Source organism: Cyclopterus lumpus, chromosome 5 (assembly GCF_009769545.1).
Source record: "Cyclopterus lumpus isolate fCycLum1 chromosome 5, fCycLum1.pri, whole genome shotgun sequence".
Classification (NCBI taxonomy): domain Eukaryota; kingdom Metazoa; phylum Chordata; class Actinopteri; order Perciformes; family Cyclopteridae; genus Cyclopterus; species Cyclopterus lumpus.
Window position 1 is genome coordinate 21488058 of NC_046970.1, and position 23394 is coordinate 21511451.

General features: G+C 42.3%; 1 protein-coding gene across 1 annotated transcript; it reads left to right on the forward strand.

Moving 5' to 3' along the window:
- The first annotated feature begins 15688 nt into the window (after positions 1 to 15688).
- Positions 15689 to 22218, forward strand: LOC117730981 (synaptotagmin-2-like). The gene is made up of 8 exons (XM_034533085.1): positions 15689 to 15902; positions 16049 to 16206; positions 18125 to 18259; positions 19312 to 19479; positions 20726 to 20893; positions 21259 to 21376; positions 21708 to 21841; positions 22003 to 22218. Exons 1-8 carry the CDS (start codon positions 15689 to 15691, stop codon positions 22216 to 22218), a joined length of 1311 nt encoding a protein of 436 aa, XP_034388976.1.
- The last annotated feature ends 1176 nt before the right edge of the window (positions 22219 to 23394 follow it).

Below are 23394 nucleotides of genomic sequence, written 5' to 3' on the forward strand. Positions count from 1 at the left end.
ACTGGGGTCTTGGTCTCTGGTTTCCTCCTACATTGAATACATTATATTAATGGCAGATAACCGACTCCTGAACCCCACCAGTAGATTTAGAAAGCACTAACTGGTCCATATATATTGTAAGTGGCTTGCTAACGGTGTTATCATATCGACGTGTATTGGAAATCTAAATATCAGTGATTTCTTTTAGTCCAGGTTGTGGTCAGTCCTGCTCCTCCTGAGAGGTGTTCACGCCCCCAGGAGGTCTACTGCTTGATGGTTCATGAAATGGGATTCTGTACTGCAGCCTTTAATCCTGTCCTCTCTAAACAGAGCTCTTTCACAGGCTGTCAGGTGCATCAATGTACACACACTGTCGATGTTTCTCATTTATACTCCAGACACAGTGGTGTGTGTGTCATCACTAGTACCACTGTGAAGGTATTCAGTGTGATAGAAGTTCACAAAATGTCATTTGATTACATATTTTGTTTTGTTTCCATGATGTCAGGGGAGATGTTTGACAGACTTCTAGAGCATCTCTGTGAAAGGTGCTGAACTGATGTCTCTTCAGTTTAGCTTTTCTGTCAGTCGGGTGCTTTAAATACATTTATCTGCCTGACAATACAGTGGAGTGGGTTTGATTTAATGTTTAATCTGCCTAACTGCAATCAACTCAATCGTCAAGGCATCAAAAGTTGGCCAAGATTTTGCTTCTTTTTTGTTGTTGTCAGTTAGTGTATCGACATATTGGATGTCGATGTTTAAACCTCAGAGGCTTTCCCTGAGAAAAAGAGGCAGCGGGTCAAATCCACAATGCAGACTGGAGTAAGGGAGAGGAGGGAGTTACAAGAGGCCACACGAGTTTAAAGGGAACGTTTTATTGAAAACTAGAGCTGCAGCTTTTAATCCATTCAGCAACTATAATGAGAAATGAAGTAAAAACTACAACCGTCGTTTACAACCAATGTTATGTTCTTGTTTTTTCTTTTCTCTGTTAAACTGAATATCTTTGTATTTTTAAAAAAATAAGTCATTTAAAGATGTTAACTGGGACTCTGTGAAACTATGTAGTGCTTTTAATGTAATTGTTTGACATCTTATAGACCAAACAGGGCCCTTCCGTGTGGAGTTTGCGCGTTCTCCTCGTGTCAGCGTGGGTTCCCTCCGGGTTCTCCAGCTCCCTCCCGCAGTCCAACGACATGCAGCCCCAAATGAATTTGCGACCCGTGAGCTGGAGACGCGGGTAAAGATAATGGCTGGATGGATGCAGCAGCTTACCTAATGGATACATTTCCAAACAATACGTCACTATTGAAGAAGAATTCAGGGTGAAAGAGCAAAGGCAGAACAAACCGACTGGACACAAAACCTGCTCATCTCCACCCGGCAGACAGATTTAAAAAACATGCAACACTATATGATATATCACTGTAGTGCATTGGTCTGCCATTTCTTTTATTTACTTGCTTCAGTGAAGACTACAGTGCAGTACACAGTCAGTTTCAGCCTGACCGCACAGGAGGATCGATGCCTTTCAGCGGATCAATTTTGAGAGCTCCATGGGTGAATTAATATATTTAAGTACCAAAAAGAGAGCTAAAAGAGAGAGAATATTGGACTTGTATTCATCAGGTGGGCAGAAACTAAACTCCAGATGAATCATAATGTTGCAACGTAACTGCTGGATGATTAAATAGGAAAGCGTTCTGTTACGAGTACAACTTAAATATTAAAGATCCCACTAATTTTACATTTATTTTGTGTAATGATAGATCATTTAGGACTTTAGGATCACTTTCGGAGAATTCTTAGATATCCGCCAAGATATTTGCTTTTAGCTATAGCAAATACATCTAGTGAAGTAAAAAGTTTAATATCTTCGCCTGAAATGCAGTGTTGAAGAAGTAAGGAGTATTTTCACATGTCAATTGCACGATTATAACAATCATTAAGTTTTAATACCCACTGAGAAGCTACAAGTGTATGCACTAGACCTTTTGTCATATGTGCAGAGCCATATCTGTAAAATAAACATATGAAGTGCCCTAAACTGGTCACTCTGGGGCCGATACTCCAAGCTGACTTATGGGCGCTTGATTACCACATTAGAGAAATACTATTTCTGTGAATGTTTTTAATCTCAATACATTGAGTCATGTATTGGTTATAATAGCAGAACAAAGAGGATATTTAATCCTCTTTCTGATGCAGAACACAGACCTGTTTTTGAGGATTTGCTGATGAAGGGTTTTCTTAATGATGCCACTTTGTCTTCTCCTCTTCTGGCGCGACAACCCCCCCCCCCCCCCCGACAGATTTGCTGGAGCAGAAAATTGAAGATGCCACGATTGACACGTCTGGTTCTTGTATTTAGTGCCTTCCCGTTTGGCCTCCAGACTTTGGTTAAACCGGCCTGAAAGTTTTTGCTCCCAAATACGTCCACAACACGTTCTGCGGTGACACTTTCTATGACGCCCGTTTCTTGAACGCATCATAAACATACTTATCTTGTAGCCTTTAGGTGTGTTTTAACAAGGGAAAGAAAATGACTGCTCGCTGTCTAATTAGCGAGAGTCTTGAATAAAATCGGATGCTTTTTGAGGCCAGAGAGGAGTAAAAGAGGGAAAGTAGGAAGTCAGATAATTACACACTGTACTCGTGTCCCTTCTGACTTCTCTCCACTCTTCCCGACTCCGCCATGTTGCCCCAGATCTTTGCAGCTGGGCGACACATCCTTGCCCTTTTCCTCCATTTCCTGTCTCTCAATGCCGCTCCGTCCTCTTCCGTCCCTTCCAGCGCAAGTCAGTCAGGCCTTCTTTTAATCACCGGAAAGGTACAAAAACACAGCGTGTAGTGTATGTAGATGACGATATGTATTGTTGTTTGTTGGCGTCCTGATAATGTGCAGTTAATCTGTCTCAGTGGTTTGTGTTCATGTTGTGGGAAGAGGATGAGAGGAAAGGAGTTTCCATGGCTGAAGTTTTAAATGTGTCCAAACTTAGAGGCCTTAAAGGGATAGTTTGGGTGTTTTGAAATGGGGTTGTACTTATCTATATTTATCAGTGTAATACCTACTATAGACGGTCCTCACCCCCCTTTATATTTTGCCGTCAGACAGCCCTTTCCAACAGGTAAAGTGAAACATAAGCTCTCAAAATCAGCAAAAATATGTTTCACTTTAAGCTCCATGTCGTAAAATATACGCCTTTTATACAACTTATATACTGAATATAAGTACATTATACAACCAAAAACACCGGAACTGTCCCTTTAAATTTTAAAAAACCTTTGCATATCAACGTCACATTTGTGCACTGAATAACTGTAAAGGGTTACTACAATCAGTCAAATAATGTCCATGCAGTGCAATATATTAGCTACACTACAATTAAATGAGCTTTTCTTTTATATGTTATTTTTTCCGTTAACGTTTTTTATGAACACAGGGAAAGGTTATAGTTTGTCTTTGAGTTAATGTATGTGAACCAACTCTCAGGGGACATTTAGTAGAAAATCATTATGCAGTTAATGACTTTTGTTAGTTTCACCCTTGTGAAAAGAATTGTTTTCCGCTGGTTTCATGATGTCAGTATAGACGCATGAGTGTACTGTAGCATAAAAGTGATCGTGGCCAATTCCCAACGCAGCAGACGTTTGGTTTGGATGACGGTTTGATTGTCATTTCCTAAATGAGCATCTCGAAGAGCTGCATTCATATTCATGCTTTCCTATTTCCATGTGAACGTGTTTGACCTCCCTCAAAGAGCGGACAGTTCTGGTCCAGCACAGACCTGGGAGGGTGATCAGCTGTTGTATCTCATCCGATCAACCGCGGCTCGATTATGCAACATTCACAATCCGGACCATCAGCTGACTTCGGTCTTCTCATCTCATTTCAACACTATTCAGCACCTCCACCCCTCATTTATTTCACACATCGATGCCCAGCTTCGATTGCTGACTCTGATAATTCCCACAGCCTGTTGTTAGGGGTACAATTAGTTAAAGCGACCTCATTTTCTTTGAAGCAATAGAATAGGCACCCGCTTCTAATGCCATCAGCTGATTGGTTGGGCGTTGTCCACGGTTTTAAACCTCATATATATATACGAGTTAGAAAGGGGCCTGTTGTCATCTGTTCACAAGGTTGATCACCAATACAAATGCAAGAAGACGCTGGCGCCCTCCACTGCCCTTCGTAATTCAAACAGTCGCAGAACAAGAAGTCAGCTGATGTAGTAAAAAGAGCGTAATCTAATGTTATTACCTACTTAGCTTGTCCTTCTCCAGAGCGAAGGGGAATGAGGCGAAGGGACCTTGGGCCGCTGGAATCAGCAAGCTCGCTCAGAAAGCCAGCCGTCCACTAGTTAGCCTCGATGCTACAATGATGACGGAAAACCAGCCAAACAAAGTGGTCACCTGGCGCTAGCGGTGAGTGGATGAAGCATTTAGTTGTTGTTTTATTCACTCTGGCACTCTTTATGCGTTGTAATGTCACTACTCCGCTGCTCATTTCAGTTGTCGCTCGATTCCGTCTCGTACAACGGTGGCAAATGGCAGCGGTAGTCGTGAAAATGGCCGCCGCTCTGTTCATCCTGCTACTTTAATATGAATGGGAATGTCTGTTCTACTCCCATTTAATTTCCTCATCGTCTTCACTCAGCAGCCCTAATGTTTTGTCTTTCTTTTCTTTTTGTAATAAACAATTAGTTACGGCTTTAGTCACGCGACCGTGTAGACATTGACCGACCGCAGCGCTCCGGTACTTCACTTGGGAGACGGACGTTGCGTTAGCATCATCATGCCGGTAACTCAGTTAGCGTGAAAAGCTGCTGTCAAAGCACAAGAGCTCTTCTTCGACAGCCGTCCACTTACACGGCGTACTCCAAACATATCCTCCCGGTGTCACACACACACACACACACACACACACACACACACACACACACACACACACACACACACACACACAGACAAACACACAGCGCCACCTTGTTGACCAACTGCTACTTCCAAGACACCCAAACACTAAAACTGATGGTCAGAGCCAACTGCGACCATATGGTGCTTTCTGTTTACTGTTGTTTACGCTGCAGTAATGATGTGCCAGAATATGTGTGTGTGTGTGTGTGTGTGTGTGATAGAGAGAGATACAGAGCGAGAGAGAGATGGTAGCAAGGCAGAAAGTGAGAGAATAGATAGAGGGAACAGATGAAAGCAATGAGGAGAGGAAGAAGCGAGGCATGGCAGGAAATGGAGGGAAGAGTGTGAGCAGCTGCCTGTTGGACGAAGAGCTGCCTTCTGGCTTCGTGTTTCTCTCTCTTACACCCCTGCATTGCAGCACTCCCTGCAGGAGCTGAGAAGGGTGCAGTCTTTTTCACACATCCCCTCTGCTGCCTCGGAGGAGACGGATCACCTCGACCAAAACGTACCCCGGCGCCGGGGCCCCCGCACGCGCTCGCTATCCGGGGCTCTGGATAGCGAGCGCGTGCGGTGCTCCTCATTGACGCCGCGGCGCCGCACAGTCCTCAAGGCCTGACTCATCCTTCGTGGAGAGGATGCTTAGTCGAGAGAGAAAGAGAGTTTGACTCACTCACGGATGCTCTGAAGGAATGAGAGAGTAAGGGGAAGAGCTGGAGTGTCCCACAATGCACTAGGAGACCCGAGTGAACCAATGCTATCACTGCTTTGGGTGATAATGCAGCCGCATTGTGACCTTGCACTAAACTCTCCCCGTTCGCAAAACTGCTGAGTCAAGGAGCACAAATGATTTATAAAACCTGGTCAGGAACATTAGCTGATTACATCTGATGACGACATCCAGAAGGATGACACATCTGTGACTTTGTTATGTGGTTTTAATTTGTCTTTTGATGATTAATGTCTTCTTGTTCATGTCCATATGGACATAACCTATATATGAAGGTTATATGGAGAAAAAAACAACTGACTGTTATTTCTTTAGAACATTTTAAAGGAACAGTGTGTAGCATTTGGAGGGATCTATTGGCAGAAATGGAATATTATATCAATAAGTAGGTATTCTTTAGTTTGTAATCACCTGTGTTTTAGTCACCTTTGACTGAGCAGTTTAAATCTACATACCAGCGTCCATGTTCCTACAGTAGCCCAGAAGGGACAAACCAAACGCTGTCTCTCGATAGGCCCGTTCACGTTTCCGGATTCGCCGCCGTTGTTCTCCTCTTGGCACACGGAAGAGGTTTCAGTTGGTTGTGATCTGCAACATCACCACTAGATGCCGCCACAACGCACACGCTCGACCTTTAAATCTGTTAATCACAGGAGTTGCAGTTAAGTTTTCACATTATAAAAATTGATGGCTGCTCACAAAATTGTTTTTGTGTGTTGTATTTTAATGAATCTGTAACCCTTTCTGCTTCACATCTTTCTAAAATGCTAAAATAAATTGACTGAAATCTCTTTTTTTTTACTTACAAAGAAAAAATGCATTCATAATGGAGCCTTTCATATTTTTCTACGAAGCAAAGAAATAATGTGGCCATAGTCTAATATCACATATATATATATTCTCTCTCTCTAGAATAGTACTCTTTGGTTTGGCTCTCTGCCGTCAACATTTTCTCCATTTCTACTGTGGTCACAAGTCTTGGTTTACTCTGTCCTAACTCTTTAAGTTAAGTTGTAGTTATTGCCAAGTTTCCTCCACTTAAAATGAAGATATACATTAAGTGCTGCCGTACTTAACACTAAATGCTGCTCTATAGTTACTGGCTGTAGGAACTTTCCATTGAGACTGCACAATGAGTTCATACTTTAACTTGCAGGCACAGTTTTAACCCCAAAAAAACAGAAAAACGCTGACTCTGCTGTTCTGTTGGCCGTATTAACCTTTAAAGCTGTTTGTACGATTATTTGGTTTCTCAGTCTCCCCGTCATTCAACAGTATAAAAACTATAAATACAACTATAAATACAGTAAGAAGTGAATCTGAGAAAACGTATGGTTGTTTTAAAGGTGACAAAATCCAACAGTCACCCCCTCCGATTTCAACTCATCAAAGAGTCATTTCTGTATGTTTCCACCTGGACACCATTTTTCCATGTTTATTGTGTCCAGATGACTAAATAGGGACCCCATCTTTGTTTTAAGTGCTCCAGTATTGAGGGAGAACGCAGCAGACGGACGACGCTAAACAGGCTGCAGTGTAATCATACCGTTCCACACCATCAATGTACGCCCACTAAGAGGGCTTGTCTTGACCACTGACCGGCTTGTTATTATAAACGTCTGACAACATTATGGCAAGGACATTAAAAACCTTTCACTCATTACAGCTTGTTTACTGTAACAGTGTTATCCCTTACTGGACCAAATTAAAAAAGAAAATAGCTTTCCTCACTTAGACACAGCAACATCAGAAGATGTCACACAATTAGCTCCAGGAAAATCACTGTGACCTTGAAAACCGCAGACCCCGATTAGTCCAACGTCTACTCCTGAGTAAAACTACGTGTCTTGTTTAAAGCTCTTCAGTTTTATTTTATATGTTACATGCAGGCCCGTAGAGATCACCCCCGCAGCCCCCGCACTGCGGGGGGGCCTCGCAGTGACAACACTAGCCAGCGCACTCGGCCGTATTGCAGCTAAGTGTCGGCTGACTCGGCTGTGTTCCGGCTCGATGCGGCCAAATGTGAGCCACCTTTGGCACATTTCACTGTTGCCATGTCCGGCCCAGGTGTAGCTGTTACGGACATGGGCAGATTCTGTCTGAGACATGGCAACCGGTTTATCGGCTGCCGAATCTGGGCCGAATAATGTAATAAATAAATAATATTACATTACGTAATAACATTAAGATATCCCTCAAAGTTGTCTCTCTCATATAAAGCTACACAATAAAAAAAAGTATTTTAAACTGGCTTTATAAGTTTTAAATAATAGTTGTAAAGGCAATCGTAACAGGCAACCACTAGGGCCTCCTGCTACGCGGACTGGTGTTATTGTTGGGCCGCGGTGCATTCTGGGAAAAATGAAACGCACATTTAAAAGTGGTGCCCAAAAGCGGCATTCAAAACAGAACATTTCTGAATTAAATGCCAAACTTCCCAAAATTACAAGTCTTTTTCGACCAGCTGGTGAAGGATGCACTCATCTGCCAGAAGAGACGGGTATTGTACTATTTGCTATAGCTAACATTACCACGTAGCTAACGTTATACTTTGACAGCTGTACTGCTCTGTCTATGTGTTGTGCTTGAAAATACATTAACCTTATGCGCCCATTATCGGACACGTTTCCTTAATTATCTCCACAACCACATCGTTGTTTAACTTCATGAGGGGGGGCCCTCTCAGGGTTATTCTGCAGGGGGGCCTCATGTGTTTCCGTTACGGCACTGGTTACATGGCATGCTCGTAGGTGGATTTTGTTATCTTCAGACTGTTTCCTGTCATTACGCGAAGCTAATAAACGCTCACATCTGTCCGCTCAAAATAGGGGAGGATGTTATTTTGTCTGATTTCGCTCTTCATTAACGGGGCCACACATGTTTGCTTGTCGTCGTGGACTTTTCACTCCCATGACCTCTCTTCACACCCACTTCAGTCTACTAAATTCACTCATTTCTAATTTGAGTTATGTGGCTCGGAGGTCAATGGCGAAGGTCCACGCAAAAGTGTAAAGGTTTAGAGAACCCGGTGAAAACTGCAGGCATTTTTTTTTTACTTAAAAGCAAGTGAAATATGAATTCCAGCCGGAAAAAGAAAAATGCAGTTCTGCACAAAAGTTGCAACTAAACGTTTTTTTTTTTTTTTTTTGACAGAAGATGAAAACTTATTTGGGGGAAAAACCTGGCAGCCAAATTATCTTCCAGGTTGTGCAGCACGTTGGTATAGAAACAGTAAAAAAAAAAGAAGCTCTGTGATGCAGCAGTTCAGTGGGAGGTCCGTGCCCCTCTGTGGCAGAAGGCGCTCACTGCAGCGTAACCTGAAGTGAGAGCAGGCGCCTTAACGCCGGCTGCTGACAGCTGCTGGCTGAGCATGAGCAGACAGAGAGGTGTTTCCCCAAGGAGGGTGAGGAGGGGGGGATTGAACGCTGGAAGTAAAGAGGGCTCAAATATGTACAGCTGTAATTCCATGTGGGACGCCTATATGTTTCTGTTGCTTTGACGCCTGTCATTATGTCACTGACGCTGTGGCCTTCTGCAGTCTTTGTTTGTATTGTAACTGGAGAGTCTGCTCTGCATTCTGCTCACTTCCAACCATCGTTGACGAGTCTCCTGCGGGATCAGCGAGAGGCAGACAAGTTGACCTAATCCTTCTCCATTCCAGTGGTTCGCTCCGAATTGGGTGTCCCAGGTAAAGGTCTCTCCGGGCGGGGTTTGATATCGCACTTCTGAGATCAATTGCAGGGATCCAATTAATTGTATGAGCTCATTGTGATACTATTTGAGGTAGATGTGGTATAAAGTCTGCACACCCTTTGTCAGCCATCCTGCTACCTACCTTGTTCTTCATCTCTGACCCATGCAAACTGTGGCTTTATTCACACACACACACACACACACACACACACACACACACACACACACACACACACACACACACACACACAAACAGAGAGCTTGTACATATTGATCTTTTACAACTGCCCTCCAATGCTAGATTAAAGAGTGACATGCTGCAATCAGCTGTGTGAGCAGCATCGCAAATGAGGTTGGGGGTGGAGAGAGAGAGAAAGAGAGAGAGCATATGTGCATTGAGGGAGAGAGACATAGAGGGAGCAGGGAGGTTTGTGATGGGAGGGTGGAAAATAGGGGAGACGGTGTGCATTGGAAGAGGAGGAGGAGGAGGAGGAGGAGGAGGAGGGGTGTAGTGCTGCAGTGGAGAGAAGTGAAGGGAGACTGCAGTCTCTGCTTATGGGAGAGATCAGACTATGTTACCACAGCTCTGAGGGACTGTAGCTAGCTGTAGTCATTGAGATTGGATGGGCCACCTCGCGAAGGGGAATACCACATCCGACTGGTGAGTTTTGTTTTGGAGATCTCTATTTTTTTTTATAATTAAGGGGCAGCTGTGTGACGTGAATACAATCGAAACGTACAACTAGAAGATGGGGAGGATCTCCTCTGCATTTTTAAACTATAAGTGAGTCTTGATAAACTATTGTTACTGCACACTGTGCCTGTGTTCTCTGTACATGAATATATTCTTGCGATTGAGGATGTCAGTGCCCTTTTTTTTACGTGTGTGTGTGTGTGTGTGTGTGTGCGTGTGGCTGAGTGATGCTGGCCAGTGGTGAACTGCAGAAATCAAAGGACTGAGTGCTGATGGCACAGAGGTAAACACAAGACTAAAGCAAGAGGGGGGGCTACAGATGTGTTTTTTTGTGTATTTTGCATGAAGCCAATATCCTTATTAGTGGTAAATTGAGTGAAACTTGTGAAAGTTAGTGTTGAGTTTTTTCGGATAACTGCGCACATGTTCTCTTCGAGGTGATGATGTCTCGGACAGATACTAAGTGACAGATTTTTTTTCGAGGGACCTTTGTTTGGGCTAAAACTTTCATCTTAATCATCATAAATAAGAGCAGAGCGGTCGGCACTCATATGATGCCCATACCCTGGCGCTCCGGCAGTGACTTGGCGCGGGCCTTGAGCCAAGTTGGTTATTTGATTGGCTGGTCAGCTCGGCTATAGGCAGGTCGTGGGCAATGGCTGACAGACACTATCAGTATCGCTTAGCAACAATAATCTGCTGGCCCGAAGCACGCAGGCCTCTCTATACTGTACGTGAACGGCTCAGATTTGACCACAAAATCCCACGCTGAAATACACATGTGGGATCGCAATAGTTATTGATGTAGAAGCCGGCTGGTTCACTTTCATGTTGTGATACACAAATCCTCACATGCACTGTGAGCCTATTTAGATAGAAATGTCTCCACAGCAAAAGACTCACTGTTTGTGTGTGTGTGTGTGTGTGTGCGTAATACCCTGCACTCAGTGGTTGTCCCTGCTCATTTCTTTTAAACTGCAAAGAAACAGTTTTCTTCTAGTGCTTTTATTGTAGCCGTAGATTGAACAAACATCCTCTGAATAGTAATGCACAATGAATTGTGATGGTACACACACACACACACACACACATTCACACATACACACAAACATACTCCCACGTACTCCCACGTATTAGTTTTCTGTGTTTTTACTTGATGTTTCATTTTCTGCCTCCACACAGTGGGTTGCTTAACAGTCGTAGCCGTGGCATTAAGGGACTAAAGGAGTTTAAAACAAAGAGAGTGGATCACACAATGCTCTCTCTCTGTGTGTGTGTGTGCTCGAAAAATGCATTATTTTGTCACCCCGAAGGAACACAAAGAATTATGGAGATGGTATAGCTGCAGAACGAGTGAACGCTTGTGAAGTTACCAATTATTCGCGAGCATTATGTTGAGCTGGCATGAAAGCATAAAGGCAGCGTTTGAAACACAGGCCACTCGGTAACTCCTTAGAAATGTATCATACTGCAGTCAAAATACTCTCGCCGATAGAATCCAAACTCCTCCTAATGATTTATTTTTTGCCCTGCACCAAATTATAATGCTTCGATTCTAATTCCATCCAAAGTGAATGGATGCTACAGTTGTCATATGCATATATGTTCTTTCGTGAAAACAAGAACAGCACAAAAATAAATAAATATGGACACTCATTTAGACGGGAGCCTGAAGACCTTCATGAATGTTAATATCTTTCTGGTCACTTTGCGTAGAGAAAACGGGGAATAACATAATATAATACTCAGTTGAGAGGTAAATTGATTTTGTCAGCTGTTTTTCCCGATGCATTGAATTTCCAGAGGATAGAGAAGGTGAATCCATGTAAAGAGAAACTTGTTGTTCTCTTAATGTGGGGAAAGCAATTGGAACGGCAGCCTCGTTTTTCACTTCAGTTTATTCCTCTTTAGAGCTTCAATTAATAGATTTTAATCTATAAAGATATCAGATAAATTGTGGCAATTGTACCAAAGATAATGTCCTCAAATGTATTATTTTTTCCCACTAAGAACCTAAAGATCTTTGATTAACAATCACCAGACAAAGAATAGCTGCACGTCCTCACAACTGAGAAGCGGAATGTTTCAACATTCTTTAGCCGATTAATTTTCTGTCAATCAACTCATCGGTAAGTCCGCTTATTATTTCTTGAATTTGCTTTATTTAAATTTTGTATAAACATGTCAAACAATTAAATCTAACATTTAAATACATATTTGCCGTCTATGTTTCATTCACAGACTCCAACAACAGCTCCTTGTCATTTACGATCACAGAGAGATAAATACTGTCTATCCAAGGATTTTAGTCGAAGGACACAAAAATAAAACTCAAACAGACAGAAAACTATTATAAACCCATGTAACATGTGCGAAGAACATGCTAACTCATTGAAAGAGGAGGACTGCCCATCTTTATTTATTTCAACAATGTTGTGCTGAATCTAAATGCCCAACATTACAACATTGTGTGTTCGCCAGGGGCCAACCGAGGATGCTACCAACCACGTGTTATACATTTCTAAACACATCAGAACATGTTAACTTCACGCTGGAGGCCGAACTTAAGGCCTTCATGCTGTATGTAACTTTAGATGAGGTGATCGATTCCACTCTCATGTCCGTATACAGTAAATCTATAAATATATATCTATCTATATCTAAATGTGACACTACTGGCTGGGAGCCAGTTAGCTTAGCTTAGCATACAAACTGGCTTTAGACTTTTATAATGAATCACACCTCTTGCCAGATCCTCCTCAAATTGAAATTGATTTATTGATTCAATAAACTTCACTGTACATACCTTATTCTATACACCTTACACGTTGCATTTATTATTTAATTTGTTTATTCTATTCATTATTACATTTTCTTAAATTTATTTTATTGTATTGTATATATTGTGCATTTTGTCACTAAAACTTTGCTTGCTGCTGCTACAACCAAATTTCCCCCTGGGGATGAATACAGTATCTATCTATCTATCTATCTATCTATCTATCTATCTATCTATCTATCTATCTATCTATCTATCTATCTATCTATCTATCTGTTTAAACAGCTAGCCTGGCACTGTACAAAGGTAACACAATATGTTTACCAGCTCCTCTACTCTACAGTTCACCAATTAACAATTATATCTGATTTGTGTAATTCAAAAGCAGACGTTGTGATTTTTCTTGGCAACTGAATTTTGCTAATTTTGGACGAAGCCATCCCAGCTGTTTCAAGTCTTTCTGTCTCATTGCTGTAATTCATATTCTACAGATGTGAATAGATTTGATCAATCATTCATTTAACAACCGATCTGAAGAATCAAATCCCTGTGTGTATTTGGTTCTTCGTTCTGGCATATCTCTGTGATAAGAGGGGAGATATAATCACCTCAGTTTCTGCTCATGCTTCACACCGGCAGTAAAGTCTTGCATCATCAGCATAATGTGTATGATTAGTCTCAACTTTCATGGCTTTTATGTCTTATGAGATTCACCAGTTGAGGGTTTGTGCTCATTAATGTAAGTCGTTTCTGTTTAATCTTTCATAGACAATGGACATTGTTGATTAGTACTCCCACACTGCCTGTTTCTGCATCCTTCCATCTTTCACAAGGATGAGTAGCTTCATTCCAGCTCCTGATCGCATCATCTCTCAAAACAACTGGGATCATCATTATCCATTATTCACATTCACATTATTCAAAAGAGCAACAATATCAAGTTAAGACTGCAGCAAAACATCTTCTTTTGTTCCATTATAAATCTTTTCTTGGAGAGAAATAGTTTAGTAACATTGTGGGCATGCTTTCTTATCCGAAAGTTGAATATTGTAGCGACCCTGTAAAGGGGGCTTTGTACGACAACCCCTCCTCTCTAGCAATCGCAGGCATGATGGTCGAGGTGTGTGCCTGTGATTGGTGGAACAGAGGGGAGGCGGGGTTTGACCTGTCTGGGGGACAGGAGGGAGTTAAGTGTGTGTGACGGGGACCGTGTTGTTGTAAAAGTGTCGGTGCTGGTAGCATGTGAGTGTCTCATGAACGGCTGTCAATAAAGCGTGCCTCCAAGGACATTAACCAGTCTCCGTGTCATAAACAAACGTAGCGAAACGTTACAATATGAAGATCAAAATCACTTGGGCCGGATTGCTATTAGCGTAGTTTAGCGTAAAGAGTAAGTGGTCCTTCGTGTCAAGCTTCACGTTGCCCTGTAGAGTCAGTTTTGTAGGCGCAGGACTGCCTCTAGTGGCTGTAGTGATTATGACTAGAGTAGAGGAGAAAGTCAGGTGATGTGTTATAGACAGCGTCAAAGTCCGTGAGGGAAGGAGGTCAGGGGGGATAGACGGGGCCAACAAACACACGACTTTCATTCAGGAGTCTGCTGTTTGTGTCCTGTGTGACACCAAAGTTCACTTCGGTAACATTACTTGACTTATACGTCCATAAATCCTTGTAACCAAAACCATGATCTTTTCCTCAACCTAACCAAGTAGTTCTGTTTGAATTCACAAACGTTGACTGTGTGTTGACGTGTCTGGGACCACCACTAAAGGGATACACATGTGCGCTAAAGAAATGACACCAAGGGGTCCTGACCAAAGCGTTCGCATGTGACCAGTCGGGAGTGAAAACGTGTCGAAGTAACGGTTAACGTGACTCGTCACAACACCTTTTAATGGTGTTTCAGACCATAAGCGGAATAAATGTTCACCTAATACCATCCGCCGGCATTTGTGTAGTGTCGGAGTCACCGATGTGTCAACCGTCAGATATTAGCTGTAAGCTAACTAGCAAACGACACAAAAGCCTTACGGGTGTGCGTGGGAGTGCACACTAACACTGTTGTTTTCCTGGAGTCTCTCCTTTTTCCTTTAGTCTCTCTCTGTGCGTGCATGAAGTCGATTCATAAAGCTCTGGGCTGACCTGTAGTTTGTGCTCAAGTCAAAAACATTTTGTACTGGTACCGATGCACCTTCACCTCAGTTGCCCGCTCCTCACATCTTTGTATGCGTTCGTTCCGCTTTCTGTCTGAATGCACCTGAAGGCTCTCAAACGACTAAACACTGTGGGGTTGCCAGGCAACCAGAGCTATCATCAATAGACGCTGCACAGATGGATGAACTGCAGTTCATCAAGAAATAGCTGCAGCATGTAACTAGTGAGCATTGGAGATTATTTTCTCACTTTAATGAATATCATCAGCATGATAGCCGTTTCCCCATTTCCAGTCTCTATGCTAAGCTAAGCTAACCGCATCTCTTTCCAGTGCCATGCCTAATGCAACTATGGGTGCAGTATCACATTTTGCATCTAACTTGGCATCTAATTCTTCATTTGAATAGATGAAGAAATTGTTTTTCTTATCAAAAAATTTACAAATCTTTTCAGGACTACATTTATGTTTTTCCTTTTACTCAATATCAGTCTTGTCTTTTCCCAGTGTACCACTCAGCCAGAAGGAACTCTGAAGTGCCAAAGACATATTAATGTGTTTGAAACTCAGTCAACTTCTGTAACATTAAATGTATCCTGAACGTCTTATGAGTACTATTTAATTCACTTTTGTTCCATATTTCACGAGCGAGGTCATGACACTACATTTTTTGGGGGGGCGTACCTTATCTTCCCTCTCTGTCTGATCTGTGTTCCTCAGGGAAGCTGCTCTTAGTCTTCGATAATGAAGTTCAACTTGTTCAGAAGGCCAGAGGCCGTGGCGGCCGCCGATCCCACCGGTCCCACCGGTGCCACCACCGCGACCATGGCTCCCACCCAGGCTTTCATCTCCACCTCGGTGCCAGACACCTCCGGCTCCAACAACACAGAGATCAGCAAGAACGACATGTTTGAGGAGATCAAGAGCAAATTCTTGAATGAAATTGATAAAATCCCCTGTAAGTAATGCGGCGGAACATCCCCGCTTCCTGCCTGGATTCAAAATGCTCTTTATTTGTCAAAAAGATAGAACTTCCTTTCTGACAAACGACAAACCGACGAGTCAATCTCAATCCTCGACTCTCTTGTCTTTGAAAACCCACAGTACCTCCTTGGGCTCTGATCGCCATTGCTGTGGTGGCCGCGTTGCTCATCCTCACCTGCTGCTTCTGCATAATCAAAAAGTGCTGCTGCAAGAAGAAGAAGAACAAGAAAGGGAAGAAGGGCAAGGATGGCTTCAACATGAAGAACATGCAGGGCGAGGTATGACGCCTTGTTCTTCCCACGTGCCCAAAACAGTCAGGGTAACAGGGCATTATGGGTGATGTTTAGCCTCAGTTTGCATTGATCTTCATAATATATTGCTGCATTCTTGTTCGTTTAAATATGTCTCTAGCTAACCAAATTTGATCTTTCACCAGCAGCTGTTGTAGCCCAAGCTGTAGAGGACACAAGGAGAGCTCTCTTCCCCTCCATTTATTTGATGTTGTTGGTGTGGTCGTCAAATGTGTGACGTACTCCATTGTGGCCACGTGGATGAAAAATGACACACTTTGTCGCCGGGCGGCAAAGAATAATGAGCGCCGTGAAGTGTAGTGCTTTTTTCCTTCTGGCAATTTAGAAAAAGCTTCATTTTTATAATTAGAGATCATGGATAAAGGCCCTGCAGATATATTTTTGAGCGATTTCTGTAACAAAGTACAGTAAATCAGAGGATAAATAATAGAAAAGCCAATGATTTATTTGAGAACTAATCAACTAATATCACCGTCGATTGCCCTGAACTCCACTGACAGCTAATTAAAGCCAGTGTCATTTCTCATCATAACTGTGGTGGTGGCGTTGACTGCTTTCTCTTCTTGTAGTGTGTTCGGTGTCTTGTGAGTTGAATCTCTTCCTCTCTCTGCTCTCCTTCTCCCCCCCCCCGTTTGTGTCTGTCTTGTGTGTGCCTCGTGTTTCTTGACTGTGGTGGACTCCGGCTCTACGGTAGGTGGATAGCTCACGTTGGAGGGGCGGACGGGGTTTCATGGAATGAAAGTCGTAGCTTCCTTTGCAACTTTTTTGTTAATGTTAATGTTTGTTATGTCAGCTTGCGGAATGTAACAATGGAAAGCTATGATCTGCTCCATAAACCCCAGAGAGGAGAGTCTAACCATCTAATGCATTGTTATTGCGACAATGTAACTGTGACTCACACCAATATGGAAAGTATTGGACTAAGAGATGATATGCAAGACACTTTTAACACTGTTACCTGATGCATGTGATAAAGGGCATGGTTGGTTGTTTGGGAGACATGGAAACGGTGATGATAAAACTGCATGAAGATAGAAATTACTCTCAAATCTGTCCTTTTTTTATTATAATGCCCAAGGAGGTAGGAGGATGTGGATACACTGGATGGCCGGAAAAAAATAAAATAAAAGACATTTAAAAGTCAAGGTCTCGCCTTGGCAATAAGGCTTTCATTTAAATACAAAAAAAACACTTACAGTGCAGCAATAAGACTATACATTATTCAAATGTCTCTCCTGAAATATTTATTATAATAACGGTGAGCTGGTGGAATTTTTTTATCTTGAAATATAGAAAAATGTAGGGTTTAACAATGCAGTGGGTTATTTTAAAGGCAGCTCCTTGCTCTGAATATTATGTCTTATTGTCCTTTTATTATTTTATTATGCCGTGCATTCGCTGGTTTGAGCTAGTTCCTTTTGGGGTTTTTTTTAATATAAAGATTTAATGAACTCAAAGCCCTTTTTCCAACAAGAGAGCTACACAAACAACTGACTTCATTGGAAAACGTTTGCACCCTACTTAGTGGAACTAGCATGCAAAGCCTTCACTGTGTACTGCACAAGCATGTGAAGGAATTTATCCCCAAAACACTGAGAGGACAAGGTGTGCTGAATAATACATATATACAGTATATATAAAAACATGTATTTGTGGGTTTCTCACCTTGTAAATAATAACTCCCTGGTTATTATCATCAGGCGCTGTGCAGGTAAGCAGTAACCAGAACATGTATCTCCCACGTGAACACTTCCTGGAGCTCCAGTGTCTGTGGCATGCTGGCTGTTGTAGGGAGCCTTGTTGGTCATGTCGCCGACCCCTGTGACCTTTATTAACCCCCCCCCCCCCCCCCCCCCCGCTTCGTCTTGTCACCTTCACGCCACAGATACACCAGGACGACGAGGATGACGACGAGGGGGAGACCGGACTGACGGAGGAGGAGAAAGAGGAAGAGGAGAAGGAAGAAGAGAAGCTGGGGAAGCTGCAGTATTCTATAGATTATGACTTTGAAAATGCAAAGGTCTGTGGTAGTCACGTGTGAATACATTACACATATTGTCACGCTTCACATGAAAAACAAGTCTTTTTAAAGCATCGTGAACAATCAGATAAGATTGAGAGGGTGTATTATAGTGAATATTTTTCATATCCTATCTACAGAAAAAGTTTCCAGTGTTGAAAGTTCAGCATTTAAGAAAATAAACAGATCCGTTTTGAGATGTATTACTCTATTAGTTTAGTTTATTAAGTTTATTCACATCAGGGGCCGTCATGTGACCTATTGATGCCTGCAAGCTGAATATAAAGTTACACCGAGCAGCTGGTTAGCTTAGCTTAGCATAAAGACTGGAAGCAGGAGGAAACAGTTTGTTAGCTCTGTCCAACGGTAACACAATCCATCTGCACCTCTAAAGTTTATGATATAATATTGTAATGGAACAGACCATCTCCTCGTCTCAAAAAAGCTTATTTCCAAAATGTCAAACTACTCCTACACGGTCTGATCCTTGAACAATTCTGGACAACTTTTTTTTGTATTAAACCTAATCAGAGCAACCATAATGCTCAAACAAATAAAAATAAAACATATTATATAGTTTTGCAATATCTTTCACTTCGGGGGAAGGGAACGCCTTTGTCAAAGATTCTGTAACTTTATCATCATTACTGTAACGCCCTCCGCAGCATATGGACACACTGGCCGTGTATGATGTGAATTAATGAGTCTTGAGTGCTGAATCAAAGAGGACATTCTTTAAATTAAGTCAAGATAAAAACAGAGCAAGGACGAGAATAATAAAAGTGTATGTTCCATCTGTCCCGGTAATAGGATAACGTACATACACAGATCTCATGGGAGAGACAAATCACACGGTGTCAGTTGTGTGACATTCCAAAACGTCTCCGGTCGGGCAAGAAGTGTGTGTAGATTGATGGCGACGCTTAAGTTGTCAGATGATGTTACGTAACAAATCTCTGCCGCAGTGACACTGACACAAATGAAAGATCCTACAACATTTTTTATTTTATTTTTTTTTCCTCCCATCCCCTGCATCCTCTACCTCCACACAGCTCACAGTCGGCATCCTTCAAGCTGCGGACCTCATATCCATGGACTCGGGTGGAACCTCGGACCCTTACGTCAAAGTCCAGCTCCTACCCGAGAAGAAGAAGAAGTACGACACCAAGGTCCACAAGAAAACGCTGAACCCCGTCTTCAATGAGACATTTGTATTCAAGGTAATTCTTGTACAGTGAAGTCGTTGCGGATCAGGTGTGCATCCTGCTTTCCGGTCGCCGCCGCTTTAGTGCAGAGGAGAGAGAATCCGAGACAAACGCCGATAGCTGACAGTGAGGAAGTTTGTCTTTTTTTTATATAAAAGAGAGCTGTACAAATTATCCCCCTGATCCTCCAGTCCCCTATCGTGTGTTTCTGCGTGTGTGTGTGTGTGTGTGTGTGTGTGTGTTCACACTGGTCTGTGCAACCTTCAGTACATGCTGCTCTTTCCTGTTCTGGCTAATAAAGCCCGCAGAGACTTTACAAGTGCCTCCGGGTCTCACTCCAGTGCTCTGCCTGCCTGCAAATGTGCAGCAGCAAAGAAAACCAAAAAGAAAACGTCATATTCTGACTTTTCTATCCCAGACTCAGCTGAGGAGACGCTCACGGACACATTTAGTGTGGGAAGGTTTATTTCAGGGACCTGATTACTTTGGTTTATTTGATAAGGGACAGTGCACATTAATAAAAAACATTGATGTAAATGTTCTAGCCAAGAGGCGATTGTTCATCTGTAGTCCCGAGAGGCAGATGTCACAAAAAAATGAACCTAAAAACAAAGATAAGATTACACATACGAGGTTTATACAATATTCACGCTTTTCAATGAGTGCACAAACAATTAATAGGGAGAATATTAATATGCGTAGTGTCCTCATTAGACGGATTCTTCTCATCAACTTATGGTAGCGTGCATAATTGTCCTCATCTCCATTGAAGAAAGTTCCGTCAGCTGGAGCATCTTTTCCGAATATCTTTCTTAGATATTGAGATGATATCACGGAAATCAATTCATTTGATGTTATTTGAATAATTGGTCTTCTCTCTGACAATCTGGATTTAATTTCCACTTTTTGTTCGGTCAATTTTCGTGGCAGCTTTAGAGAATTCACTCATTCACTGGGAGTAGCTGAAAAACACAATGCACATGTATTAATATTGTAATCAATCTTCTCCGGTCAACGTGGCTTCCCTCTTGGTAAGTTCCCTTTGGAGGAAACTGGACCACGTTAATAATTCTCAAAATTCCTCTTCAACATATTAAATAAATATTTAGAGTCGACTTTCTGAAACTTATTTCTTCTACTGTATCTTCCTACGAACCTTTTCTTCAACTGTACCCTGTTTTTAGAGTCACTAATAGAACTGTGTGATCCCTCATGGGGGAAATCCTCGAGGTATTAAGGTATAAAACTTTGTGTCAATCAGGTGCCCTACGAGGAGCTCGGGGGGAAGACGCTGATGATGTCTGTTTATGACTACGACCGATTTTCCAAACATGACGTCATTGGAGACGTGAAGATTCCCATGAACACGATCGACCTCGGGCGGCCCATCGAGGAGTGGCGGGACCTGGACAGCGCCGATCAAGAGGAGGTGCTGTTAACGACACACTTTGGAAATGTGTCTTTTAGAGAAGACTGTGATGATGAACTGATTAACAGCTGTTCTTACAGTAGTCCAATCATTTTCCAATCTGGTCTTGACAACATTACGTGACGTTTTTTTATTATGATACTGGGATAAGTGACGAAAAATCGAAAACCCACAAATCTCATTCAGCGAGGCTCATTTTGGAGCACAACTGTTCTATTAAGCGAGCATTTTGTCAACGTTACCACGAAATGGCTACGAGACCGTCAGTTTCATATCCGTCCGTCATCACGTTCTTAACGGTTTCGCTGTTGTCGGATGTTGAGCTCGTGTCCTTTCTGTCTCTTCCCTCTGTGCTGCCCGATCAGCCGGAGAAACTCGGAGACATCTGCATCTCGCTGCGTTACGTCCCCACCGCCGGTAAACTCACCGTCTGCATCCTGGAGGCGAAGAACCTGAAGAAGATGGACGCCTGTGGATTATCTGGTAGAGAAAAGTTCCAATCGATTAAACGGAAAAGAGATTTCTGGGATCGCGACTGTGGGAAACAGTTTAGACTTTGATTTGTGTTCGTCTGTGACCGTAGTTTTGAATTATATTTCAAAACACGTGATGTAACAATAAATACATTTGAAGAGATTACTGAACATTTTAAACATTTTGGACCGTCAATGGTATTTGACGAGTTGCTACCAGAACTAGATCTAGTAGGCTCATTATACCGTCCTGCGAAGAGAATTTCAACAGGTACTATGACATTACAATAACTTTATTTTTTCATTTTTTTTATTGCGGATCATATTGATGCCCTTTGCAGATCCTTATGTGAAGATCCAGCTTCTGCAGGGGGGTAAGCGTCTGAAGAAAAAGAAGACTACAGTGAAGAAGAACACCCTAAACCCTTACTACAATGAATCCTTCAGCTTTGAAATCCCTCTGGAACAGATGCAGGTACGGTGCAAGTCAAACCACAATATTCTCCTTTAGCAGTAAGTTAAAAAAAATAATTATATATATATATATATGGGAGCAAAGCAAAGTGTTGTTTCTTCACTTTGAAAGTCATTTCCAAGCATATTTGAGTGACACATTCTCTCTTGTTCCCCTCGTAGAAAATCTTAGTGGCGGTCACAGTGTTTGATTATGACAAGATCGGTAAGAACGACGCCATTGGAAAGATCTTCGTGGGCAGTAAGGCCAGCGGGCTCGGCCTGAAGCACTGGTCCGACATGCTGACCAATCCGCGCCGCCCCATTGCCCAGTGGCATCCATTGCAGCCAGAGGAGGATATAGATGGTCAGCTGGCATCCTTGAATGCAAAGAAGTAACGTGCTCCACCGACCAGCTAATGCACTAACTCAGAAATCAACCCCCCCCTCCCCCGGCCCTACTTTGCATGAAACCCATGACTTAACACGTGACTACTCGTCAAGAAACCCGCTCAGCAAAAAAAGAGACATCTTAGAAATATCCGCTCATTCACGGTTAAGTCGAAAACAAACTCTTTTTAAGCTTCACATTTCACACATTGGTGTTTGCTGGGGAAGAGTGGCGTTGAGTTATCGAGTGACTGGTTCATGAATGATCGACTGTCGACTTAGAAACTGATTCCTAGGGTGCTGACACTGAAGGAAAGTCTTGGTAAAGACAATGCTGGAAATAAAGCTTTAGTTTATAGGGCATGCTTTCCTAACCTCCCCGCTGCTCTGCATACACCACGCCCAGTATTGTATCTTGCTAATAAGTGTGCTATAACTTGCAATAGAAAGTACTGTAGTATTGGGTTATTTCCTGCATAGAGTCTGTTTAAGTCTATTAATGCAAAAATATTTAATTGAGAACGAATGAGGTCAAGTTCACCGAATGCAACGATCCATGTTGCAATATATATATATTTTCAAGATAAATCTGCATAAATGATTGTCTTCGTTTTCAATCAGCTCAGTAGAACACCGTTTTGGAATAGTTGATTTTAAGTTGCTGGTTTTCGTGTTGCCATGAAGGCGCATCTATGCATTTAGGTTCAACACGCACGTCTGCGTCCTCACGCAGATCTGATGTAGGACAGGAATACAAGGGTGCCTTTTCCCCGACGTGACACTTTGACAAATACAGTAAGCATCATTTTCTTTTTTTATTTTAAAGAGAAACTTTTGAAAGTCATTCAAAAGTCGTCAGGGACACTGTGAATGTGCCATCTGGAATCTGTCTTGAGCTGTGTTGACCACTTGGATGTAAAACCTTACTTATCTGTGGACAAAGTAAGGCTACGAGGAAGGCTTATCAATCATGTTCAAACCAATCATGACTATATGCTTCTTTTAGATTCTGCTCTTGCTTCCTTAAAACAGTGCCATCGAACCTATTTTTTAAGTTTTGTTTTGATACCCACTTAACGGACTACATGTCTTTCTTTGACGAATGTTGTAGCTTAGAAAACATACTGCAGTACACTTCCATACTTTCAAAGTTTCTGGAGAAACAACAGGAGACGAGATGTTTTT